Source organism: Gymnoscopelus braueri (assembly GCF_963280865.1).
Source record: "Gymnoscopelus braueri genome assembly, chromosome: 18".
Classification (NCBI taxonomy): domain Eukaryota; kingdom Metazoa; phylum Chordata; class Actinopteri; order Myctophiformes; family Myctophidae; genus Gymnoscopelus; species Gymnoscopelus braueri.
In genome coordinates, this window is record NC_137618.1 from 9,340,003 (window position 1) to 9,351,971 (window position 11,969).

General features: G+C 40.2%; 2 protein-coding genes across 2 annotated transcripts; one reads left to right on the forward strand and one right to left on the reverse strand.

The window, feature by feature from the left end:
• Nucleotides 1-340: 340 nt before the first annotated feature.
• LOC308106208 (zona pellucida-like domain-containing protein 1) lies at nt 341-1,528 on the reverse strand (the record flags this gene model as incomplete). The annotated part of the gene is made up of 1 exon (XM_080457265.1): nt 341-1,528. One exon carries the CDS (start codon nt 1,526-1,528, stop codon nt 341-343), a length of 1,188 nt encoding a protein of 395 aa, XP_080313391.1.
• A 7,361-nt stretch (nt 1,529-8,889) lies between these two features.
• LOC308106210 (zona pellucida-like domain-containing protein 1) lies at nt 8,890-10,047 on the forward strand (the record flags this gene model as incomplete). The annotated part of the gene is made up of 1 exon (XM_080457266.1): nt 8,890-10,047. The coding sequence occupies one exon, from the start codon at nt 8,890-8,892 to the stop codon at nt 10,045-10,047; it is 1,158 nt and encodes a 385-aa protein (XP_080313392.1).
• Nucleotides 10,048-11,969: the final 1,922 nt, after the last annotated feature.

Below are 11,969 nucleotides of genomic sequence, written 5' to 3' on the forward strand. Positions count from 1 at the left end.
CCAACCGTCAAGAAACGGTAACAAAGTTAGAAAAGAAAAGTGAGGTTGTCGCGACCAAACAAAATTCCCTCATAATATGGGGTCCATATTAGACCAACATCTATCTAAACATCTCAATCACATTCCTTCTTCATCTAAAATGTAGATATTCCTACACGGTTTAGCCTATGATGACGGACAAACTAATATCTTCCCCAACAAACAACAGTGAGATGAACCAAGCCCTGTCCTCAACCACAAAAGTTAGACAAGCTGACGGATATGGTACACCTCAAAAGACAGTATTTAGCCTATAGCCCGATGCCCCATTATCCCGCCTTCAGCTCAAGGAGGTTTGCTTTTAGTTCCTGAGCCTCTTGTAAAAGACGGCAGCGATGCACAGGGCAACAATACACACAAAGGCTAAAACACCTACAGCAGCACCAAGCCCAGCAGACGAATTCTCATTATGTGTTTTGGTCTGGGACGAATTCTCATCATGTGTTTTGGTCTGGCCTTTGATGACATTTTCTTGGGTGAGGATCTCCGGGGAGGTGATGGTGGTGGACAAGTCGGCTGGCTCATCCTCCGTGCTTCTTCTTCTTCTCCTGTTGTTGCATTGCATGAAGGTGCTGCAGGTGCTGACCTCGCATAGCCGGGTGATGCAGTGCAGGTAGTAGGTGGAGACGGTCTCGTTCTGCTGCTGCTGGAAGCGGAAAGCCGGGAAGGAGAAGCGGGCGCTCTGGCTCATGCCGTTCTCGATGATGGTGGTGAGCTGTTCAGTCTCGCAGGGCATTAACAGGTTGAAGAAGGTGGAGTTGCTAGGAAGCGGGGAGATTGAGGCGTAGCACCGGTCCAGGAGTACGTTGTACTGGCCTGTCAAGTTGGTGGCCTTCACCTCCACATAGACGTCGGTCCTCAGCTCGATTCCATTCTCTGGCATCACCAGGGGGCTTGTGTACTGTTCATTGCTGAACAGTTCCATGCGCAGGGTGCTGATGAAGCTGCCATTGTTGTCCTTCAATGCGATAGAGGAGGCTGACACATCGATCTCGGTGTTGTTGATCAGGTACTCTAAGGGGTAGTTGCAGGAGTAATAGTACTTCATCTCCGCATTGTAGGTGATTGTCCCTGTGGTGGGATCAGAGGATCGCACAATGCCACTGATGTTGACTGTCTGGATGTTGGAGAAGTCTGAGAACACTCCTGTGCCGGCAGCGCTGGTGGTCCTGAAGAGACTTCCACAGGCATGGGTATTGTTCAAGGGGAAGTTGAAACGCACCACGGGTGGAGATAAAGATGTATCCAGGGTTCCCCTGCAGGCTGCCTCCGTATGATGGTTCACTATCATCAGTGACTCGTTGTAGCCGGTGTAGACGACGGGGCAGGCTTGGATTGCCAGACTGATGGAGTCGGTGCCACATGTCACTGCGATGTCAGTGACTTCTGGTCGCCGCGCTTCTCCTAATGTATTACAGGCACTCAATGTCAGCTGACTACTACTTCTTCCTATGATGGTGGCGACGATTAAAATAATTTGAAAATTCATCTTGGCTCTACAGCAGTGGTCCGCTCCTGTGTCTGGAATCTCTGGATACCTTGTTTAGTCAGCTCTGAAGGCAAACGCAGGTTGATGCTGGTGATGGGTGTTCAGGAGTCTTTTATAGTATGTCTTTCACTGCGGTTGGCTCATAACAAGGTCAAAGCACACTATACAGTATGTACAGCTAATTGTTAACAATTGCATTGTATTTTATGGAGAAGGGCGGCAGCGTGGAATTATACCCTTAGGGCAACAACCTGAAATCCGAAGCATATTGTCTTCAGCAACTGTAACAAAATAAAGATATCTGTGAACTGGGTCACAGACAGACTAAGGAATCGTGAAGTAACTTAACATAAAGTACAGTAACCCATATCTGCTGAATACCTGAAGATCCCATACAAATCCTCCGGATGGAGAACATTCAGTAATGACCCAGTAAGGATCATTTGTAGCGGAGATTGACCTACTGACGTTGACTATCTAATGACTATGCTATAGTTATTCCATTCACCTCTGTGTTTTTCCATTTTCCCTATTCAACACTATTCCGAAGAGAAGAACTCCATATGGAAATTCAAATGTGTTTGGCATTAGGACATGGATATGAAACTCCTTAAAAGACATTTAGTTCAGAGAGTTCAGTGCAGGAATCAAAATTCAGAATAAGATATTATACAGTTTCTATTCAATTACTTGGATGCAATTCTTGAAACTCTGACCTCAGTCTCTTAACAGAGCCTTATAACCCCACACAGTTGACCAGGGTCCTCCAGGGCTCAATACTATAGGTCCATTTATCTCCCTCTACACAAACTCTTTGTGCCGATCTACAAGCTCAACACGTTGTGATGTGTTGTGAGCTGGTAGATCAGCTATTTTTTGCAGAATATAATGTTTGCCCTAGGGACGCTAGGGTTCATGTGGTTAAGGTAATTGGCCAATTACACTATAGTATTTCACTTCTCTTTGTGTTCATACAGAAAGCAAAACACTTAACGCCGTTGTCATAGCGTAGAGGCAATTTTCATTCCTCTTTAACATTCCAATCAAAACGTTTTCTTTTCTTTCTTTCTATTGTCTATGTACATTTCCCATTTGCACTGACACAGTTGATCATTGAGTAAATCATTGCATGTAAAATAAATCCGTACAATGAGCATTTGTACAAAAGATTAGGCCAGCATGATGGGTGATTGGAGTGAGTAACTTCCCTTCTCTCAATTGAAGATTAATTAATATTCACACTGTCAATTCAATCCAGAAGCAGGTGTCAGTAGTCAGGCCGTGCAAGAGGGTGTGTCCAAGTACATGGTGGTGGGGCAGAAGGGAGAGGGGACCACAGAGGTCAGGTAGACAGGGAGGAGAGACTGGATGCCCAATGAAAGTCAAGTCGAACTTGACTGTAATGTTTGTCCCCAGAGATTGGTTGTGCAACAGTGACAGAATAATTAAATAATAAAAAGGTAAAATAAAAAAATAGTTTTGATGCAAATACTGTTATACATTTGGAGACATTGTTGTAGTGATTGACTGACTTACAGCAGTGTCTTACTCTTTTGACACATCAGTTTGATTGTTTATTGTTGCACGGGTGGTTTAGTTTAATATTTTATTGGTTTCATTGTTAAAAGTTTAAGGAAATGCGTCCAAGCGAAAAACTGTAATATGTAAAATAAGCGTTTATCCTCCCGGCAGTTTGTATTGTTTGTGATAAACAATAAACATTCTGTGCTTTTATATTATTTATAACCATTACATAACAAAACAATGTTTTGGCAACGCACACAAATACTAGTTTAACTCGGAGTGTAAATACTGTATGTGGTTCAGTACAACTACAAACACTGCACTGTAATGAACATGATCTCCATAAAACCTCACTCATACTTTCAATATCAGTATTTTTATATGGATGCATCACCACGGTCACACACACACACACACACACACACACACACACACACACACACACACACACACACACACACACACACACACACACACACACACACACACACACACACACACACACACACACACACACACACACAGATGGATGGACACTGTGTGTGTGTGTGTGTGTGTGTGTGTGTGTGTGTGTGTGTGTGTGTGTGTGTGTGTGTGTGTGTGTGTGTGTGTGTGTGTGTGTGTGTGTGTGTGTGTGTGTGTGTGTGTGTGTGTGTGTGTGTGTGTGTGTGTGTGTGTGTGTGTGTGTGTGTGTGTGTGTGTGTGTGTGTGTGTGTGTGTGTGTGTGTGTGTGTGTGTGTGTGTGTGTGTGTGTGTGTGTGTGTGTGACAGGGCCGAAAACACAGTTTCACAGTGACCGACAAAAAAAGGATGAAAGAGAGGAAAGAAAATAGATTTGATTCCACACATTAACTTTATAACTTTATATTTCAAACATAGATTTCATTTATGTAAGAGAGGTGTTTGAACTCTTAACCTAGAATCAAACAACAAAGACTCTTAACCTAGAATCAAACAACAAAGACAAGCATGTCAATTTGAACCCAGGTCTCATATATCACAGGCAGCAGCACTAACTAGTTGGCTAAACTCCAAGGCTCATACCAGGCTCGTGGACACAATGTCATTGGGTAGCCAGGTGTCAATCAACTGTAGTCAACCTACCAGGTTCTGAGGGGGTGGGACTAAACAAAAAGAGTGTGAGAAATGGGTGAAAACCATTCCGTTTCGTTTTGTTTCGTTTTATTTGTTTCGAACATCATACAATAAAAAAAGTCACAATAAAACAATAAAGTAAAGAATACAAAATATTCTAAAAACTATTTCAACTATCTCAATGAACAATAAATCTAAGTGTTCGAAAAGGAGCAGGAAGAAGCTAATGCTTATAAAATAGATACCTATATCTACTACCTATTACAGTTTCATATTTACACAAAATCTTATTAGAAACAATATCTTGAAAAGAAAAAAACTAATAGAAAAAACAAATACATTTGTACTTCAATACAACTTCACCATGCACAAACCTATCCATCACCATCAACAATTCACATTAAAATGTCCCTCCTCATTACTATACTTCTTAAAAATGCTTTTCTTATATTTTTTTCCTTAATTTTAAAATATTTGACTGTAAAAACAAAGTATTTGTGTGCTCAAGATAACCAACATTGTGAACTATCCTTATTGCTCTTTTTTGAAGTGTGCATATCATTTTTAGGGAGCTCTTATAGGTGTTACCCCATACTTCCACACAATAGTTCAAGTATGGTAGGATAAGTGCACAATAAAGTGTGTGTAAGGCTTGATGGTTCAATATGTGCTTAGTTTTGGCCAAGATGCCAATGCTCCTTGCCATCTTGGAGCACAGATAATTTATGTGGGGTTTCCAGCATAGTTTGTGGTCCAACAGAACACCCAAGAACTTGTTTTCATACACCCTCTCTATCACCACATCTTCAATTTCCACATGAATATTTGTATCAATTTTTCGGTTCCCAAACACCATAAATTTTGTTTTGTTCAAGTTCAAGGATAATTTGTGTGTGTCAAACCAACATTTTAGTTTCCTCATTTCCTTATTTACCATCTCTACAAGCTGCTTCAGGTCATCCCCAGAACAAAATATATTTGTGTCGTCAGCAAAAACAACACAATTTAAGTCATTAGAAACTCTACAAATATCATTAATATATAAGATAAATAGTTTGGGGCCCAAGACTGACCCCTGAGGGACACCACAGGAAATATTAAGACACCTGGACTTATGATGGCCCATCAGTTTTTTTGAACCATAGAGGTGAAAACTGTTGTTTATTAATAAAATGTTATTAAGAGCCAGGGTGAGCATATACAGTAGATCAGTGTGTAACCCTGTTAAAAACAAGAAGGTTAGTGTGTTTGGAGCTGGGTTTTCACTCAGTATTTCTACCATAACCGGCTGACATTAATAAGTGCAAAGTGGTCTGTTGCTCATCAACTAACACTAGCCTGGAGGAGAAGAGAGAGTGTGAGACATTTGAACACATTTCTGAGTGAGTATGGATGCTATCTGAGAACTGTAATTACATGGATATTTATAGTTAAAGGATAGGACGTTTAATAGTGTTTTAATGGTGTTTGGATAGTGTGCTTCAGGACCCTGCAACTAAAGCTGTTGCAGTAGAGGTGTTCAAGACTTGTAACTGCATAGCCTACCAGAGGATGGCGTCACCGCAGTAGAGGATCCAGGTGCACACAGACAGACAGGTATGGTACTGTGTAAGTGTTGTTATTAAAATACAAACTATAAAAATACTAAATTGCCAGAGATGGGAAAAGTACTGACATTCTGTACTCGAGTAGAAGTACAATTACTTGTGTAAAAAAACACTTTGGTAAAAGTAGAAGTACTCATTCAAATAATTACTCGAGTAAAAGTAAAAAAAAGTACAGGCTCTGAAATGTACTTTCTGAGTAAAAGTAAAAGTATTTTTACCGGATGTTCCTGTGCATTAAACTTAAAAGATCCCCACCAAACACACGTCTTAAAACCGGCCCAACTTATTAAAACATTATATATTTGAAAAATGGTCGTAAAGTAAAGTACATACATGATGTGAATATGCACGGTACATCATTATCAGACTTAATTTATCCTTCAACTTCTAGTTTATGCCCCAAAATGACTGGATATACAGGTTTTGTAGCAATTTGTAGTAATTGTAGAAATATTAGACCTTAATTGTCGAATGTTTAAGCATGTTCTAATCATGTAGACTTTACTTTAGACCAGGGGTCTTCAACAGGGGGTCCGGGACCCCTAGGGGATCCTCAGAGCTACTATAGGGGTCCGCCAAATCTTTGTGTGATAGGATGTTTTTTTTTACATCCCTATTCTCAGGGGAACATTAGCCGAAAATAGCAGATCTACAAGCTCACAACAACGCAAGACACAAAGGCGTTGTGAGCTTGTAGATCGGCTATTTTCGGCAGAGGTTTGGTGTAAGGGGGAAAGGAGCAAATCAATTACTAAGTAGCCTATTGAAGGTTTAAGTGGTTAAATGTCTGAAATGAACACAAACAAAAAATACACAACACTGATGACAGTCTATGAAGCTATCTATGAAATCTATGAAAATGTTTAATCTGCAACACAATTTCATACAATATGTAGTGGGGGTCCCTGCTTCATCTGTCTCTCAGCTAAGGGGGTCCCTGCTTCATCTCTCTCTCAGCTATGCTTCTCTATCTCAGCTAAGGGGTCCCTGCTTCATCTCTCTCTCAGCTAAGGGGTCCCTGCTTCATCTCTCTCTCTCAGCTAAGGGGTTCCTGCTTCATTTCTCTCTCAGCGAAGGGGTCCTTGGCCTGAAAAACTTTGAAGACCCCTGCTTTATAGACCATTTCCCCCCAATTATTTTTTTTACAGTTTGAACAAAATATTTTACATTGAGGTGCCCAGATGTGCTGGTTATGGTAGAAATACTGAGTGAAAACCCAGCTCCAAACAGAAACACACTAACCTTCTTGTTTTTAACAGGGTTACACTCTGATCTATATGCTCAGCCTGGCTCTTAATAACATTTTATTAATAAACAACAGTTTTCACCCCTAGGTTTCCACCCGTTTCTCACACTCTTCTTGTTTAGTCCCACCCCCTCAGAACCTGGTAGGTTGACTACAGTTGATTGACACCTGGCTACCCAATGATATTGTGTCCACGAGCCTGGTATGAGCCTTGGAGTTTAGCCAACTAGTTAGAGCTGCTGCCTGTGATATATGAGACCTGGGTTCATACTTACATGCTCGTCTTTGTTGTTTGATTCTAGGTTAGGAGTTCACACACCTCTCTTACGTAAATTAAATCTACGTTTCAAATATAAAGTTATAAAGTTAATGTGTAGAATCAAATCTATTTTCTTTCCTCTCTTTCATCCTTTTTTGTCGTTTTATTTTGTAGAGAAACTGTGTTTTCGGCGCTGTATATCCATCTGTGTGTGTGTGTGTGTGTGTCCGTGGTGATGCATCCATATAAAAATACTGATATTGTTGGTATAAATGGGACTGAAAGTATGAATGAGGTTTTATGGAGATCATGTCTTTTTGGGTTCATTAGAGTGCAGTGTTTGTAGTTGTACTGAACCACATATTTACACTCTGAGTTAAACTAATATTTGTGCGTTGCCAAAACATTGTTTTGTTATGTAATGGTTATATATAATATAAAAGCACAGAATGTTTAATTGTGCAATAATTGATCACAAAGCGGTTTGTGATTGTTCTGTGCAAAAGGCCACCAAGCTTTGAAATAGTTCCATTTACATGGTTGTGTTAACTTCCAATGACATTGCATTTCACTGCCCGGAGGATACACGCTTATTTTACAGTTTTTCGCTTGGACGCATTTCCTGAAACTTTTAACAATTAAACCAATAAAATATTACACTAAACCACCCGTGCAACAATCAACAATCAAACTGATGTGTCAAAAGAGTAAGACTATTGGCTTAGGCCTACTACTGTCAGACTGTTACACACTGTAAAAAAAAAAAAAAAAAAAAAAAGAATTCTACTCTGCCTCTCATTTATGGTTCAATTTGTTCTGAGGTTTCTATTTGTCTGTTTTTCTTTTTGTTATTGTTTAATGTCATTTATTTTCTTGCGATAGGGTGTTTTATTTTATGACATTGTTTGTTTTAAAAAAAGAAAATCTATAGAGAGCTGTATTATTTAAGGCTGAATGTTGAAATTGTTATTCTCCAATAAAAAAAGATTTATTAAAAAAACAATTTGTTCTGAGGGTGGGTAAGCCAATCAGAGGCGGAGTAGAAGTGACATCTCACATGGGGTTTTATTTATTCCACAGTAGGCTATAAACCTGTGTAAATGTTTAAAATATTTAAAATAACATGTATTTTCAGTATTTTAAATACAGAAAATACAAGATCTGAAAGTATCTTAATACAAATTACATACATTTTTCCTGTGCCAGCCAAATACAAAAAAAGTATTTTAATTACGTATTTAAAATACTGCCCATATCAATCCCCATTGGTATTACCTTATTCCCAATTGATATTATCCATGATGGTTAATAAATATAGTGAAACCTCTCATTCCTCAATCATTTTGTTACAGTTTCTGAAGACAATATGCTTCGGATTTCAGGTTGTTGCCCTAAGGGTATAATTCATGCTGCCGCCCTTCCCCTTAAAATACAATGCAATTGTTAACATATAGCTGTACATAAAGTGTGCTTTGACCTTGTTTTGAACCAATCGCAGTGAAAGAGACATACTATAAAAGACTCCTGAACACCCATCACCAGCATCAACCTGCGTTTAACTTCAGAGCTGACTTAAACAAGGTATCCAGAGATTCCAGACACAGGAGCGGACCACTGCTATAGAGCCAAGATGAATTTTCACATTGTTGTAATCCTCGCCACCATCATAGGAAGAAGTAGTAGTCAGCTGACATTGAGTGCCTGTGGTGCAATGGGAGAAGCGAGGCGACCAGAATACACTGACATCGCAGTGACATGTGGCACCGACTCCATCAGTCTGGCAATCCAAGCCTGCCCTGTCGTCTACACCGGCTACAACGAGTCACTGATGATCGTGAACCATCATACGGAGGCAGCCTGCAGCGGAACCCTGGATACATCTGTCACTCCACCCGTGGTGCGTTTCAACTTCCCCTTGAACAATACCCATGCCTGTGGAAGTCTCTTCAGGACCACCAGCGCTGCCGGCACAGGGGTGTTCTCAGACTTCTCCAACATCCAGACAGTCAACGTCAGTGGCATTGTGCGATCCTCTGATCCTACCACAGGGACAATCACCTACAATGCGGAGATGAAGTACTATTACTCCTGCGCCTACCCCTTAGAGTACCTGATCAACAACACCCAGATCGATGTGTCAGCCTCCTCTATCGCATTGAAGGACAACAATGGCAGCTTCATCAGCACCCTGCGCCTGGAACTGTTCAGCGATGAACAGTACACAAGCCCCCTGGTGATGCCAGAGAATGGAATCGAGCTGAGGACCAATGTCTACGTGGAGGTGAAGGCCACTAACTTGACAGGCCAGTACAACGTACTCCTGGACCGGTGCTACGCCTCAATCTCCCCGCTTCCTAGCAACTCCACCTTCTTCAACCTGTTAATGCCCTGCGAGACTGAACAGCTCACCACCATCATCGAGAACGGCATGAGCCAGAGCGCCCGCTTCTCCTTCCCGGCTTTCCGCTTCCAGCAGCAGCAGAACGAGACCGTCTCCACCTACTACCTGCACTGCATCACCCGGCTATGCGAGGTCAGCACCTGCAGCACCTTCATGCAATGCAACAACAGGAGAAGAAGAAGAAGCACGGAGGATGAGCCAGCCGACTTGTCCACCACCATCACCTCCCCGGAGATCCTCACCCAAGAAAATGTCATCAAAGGCCAGACCAAAACACATGATGAGAATTCGTCTGCTGGGCTTGGTGCTGCTGTAGGTGTTTTAGCCTTTGTGTGTATTGTTGCCCTGTGCATTGCTGCCGTCTTTTACAAGAGGCTCAGGAACTAAAAGCAAACCTCCTTGAGCTGAAGGCGGGATAATGGGGCATCAGGCTTAAGGCTAAATACTGTCTTTTGAGGTGTACCATATCCGTCAGCTTGTCTAACTTTTGTGGTTGAGGACAGGGCTTGGTTCATCTCACTGTTGTTTGTTGGGGAAGATATTAGTTTGTCCGTCATCATAGGCTAAACAGTGTAGGAATATCTACATTTTAGATGAAGAAGGAATGTGATTGAGATGTTTAGATAGATGTTGGACTAATATGGACCCCATATTATGAGGGAATTTTGTTTGGTCGCGACAACCTCACTTTTATTTTCTAACTTTTTTACCGTTTCTTGACGGTTGGCAATGCATGTATGCGATTCATAAGCTATTACTTAAAGAGGGGAAAAGGTAGTTGGAAGGAAAATATAAAAAAGGTTCAAGCCCAGTTTTAATATGTGAAAGTTTGTGGAATGTTTTGAAAGTAAAGTCAATGTACCCTCCAAAGTATTACTTCGTTTAATTTATTGAATTTATCATCTTGCTTGAAAAAGAAAACCATAGTAAATAAAAGGCATTTAGTTTGCACTTTATATTACTGGAAGTGTATGTAATACATGTGTAAATACTATTATCATTACTATTAATCAGTAATAAGATGTGTGCAATTACCGTACATCTGATGTACAGGAAGGTTACTGTCAAGGAAATATACTTTAAAGTGTAACATTTAAAACATTTTGTAAAACCATAAATGAAATAAAGATGAAATGACATTTTATTGTCATTGTGACACTTTATTCTTGAGTTATCTTGACTCGTTTCTATCTCATTTATTTTCCACACATTTGAGGTATGCTTGGAGTACAATAATTTCACTGCCTGCAATGTTGCTCTCAGACACCACGGTGGTGTGTCTGTGAGCAGCTAATCTCCGGCATCCCTGGAACAATCGGCATGTCTTTGCAAAGATACTCCTGGGAGGCCAAGGAAAAACGTTTGAGTCAAATCTTGGCTACATATGGCTTAAGTTTGTGAGAGTGGCCCATTTTGCACAAAATGCCACAAATCAATTGTCCAATTGCCGTGAAACTTTCTACACACATTCCGACTAGGCCAAGGGAGAACCTCCAAATTGTTCAAATCTGCCTCATGGTGGCTCTACAAAAGCCGACTTCACGTTTTGGTCTATAACTGTGCCTAAAACTTTCATTTGATATTTTAAAGTACAGTTAAAAAATACATACACATATATGAGAACACTTTCATTGACTTTATTCAAGTGGATTTTTATGTGGTTACACCATTTGACATTTCCAGCCACATTCTGTAATTTTAATTGTAAACATTTTGCAAATGTCTTTTCAAATGACATGAAATCAAGATGACTACAAAATGTACATTTTAACAAACCTGATACATGGCTTTAAAATATGATTTTAAAAGATTTTCGAGATGTGTACATTCACGTCATGAATTAAAATAATTTGAGAAATAATGTCAAACTAGACCAGTGTTGCCAGAGCGAGGGAGCGAGAGAAATAAGCAACCAGGTCTATGAAAACAAGCCGGACCGCAGACAAACACATTCATTTGGAGGTCCTTGACATGAACATTTTTGAGAACCACTGGTTTAAACATTTCATTTCATTTCATTTATTCTTGTGATGGTGTTTTATTTTATGTCATTGTTTGTTTAAAAAAAATATATATATATATATATGGAGAGCTGTATTATTTAATGGCTGAATGTTATCAATGTAGAGAGAATAATCGCACATCCACTGTTGCTTATTTCAGATGCGTTGGATAGTAGATAATCTGAATCAAACAAGAAGTCCCGCACACTGTATCTTGCTGTGGCAACTCACTTTTTTTAATGACAAACGTTTCGGTCTGTCTGGACCTTCCTCAATAGTGTCTTACAATACTATTCACTATGTGCT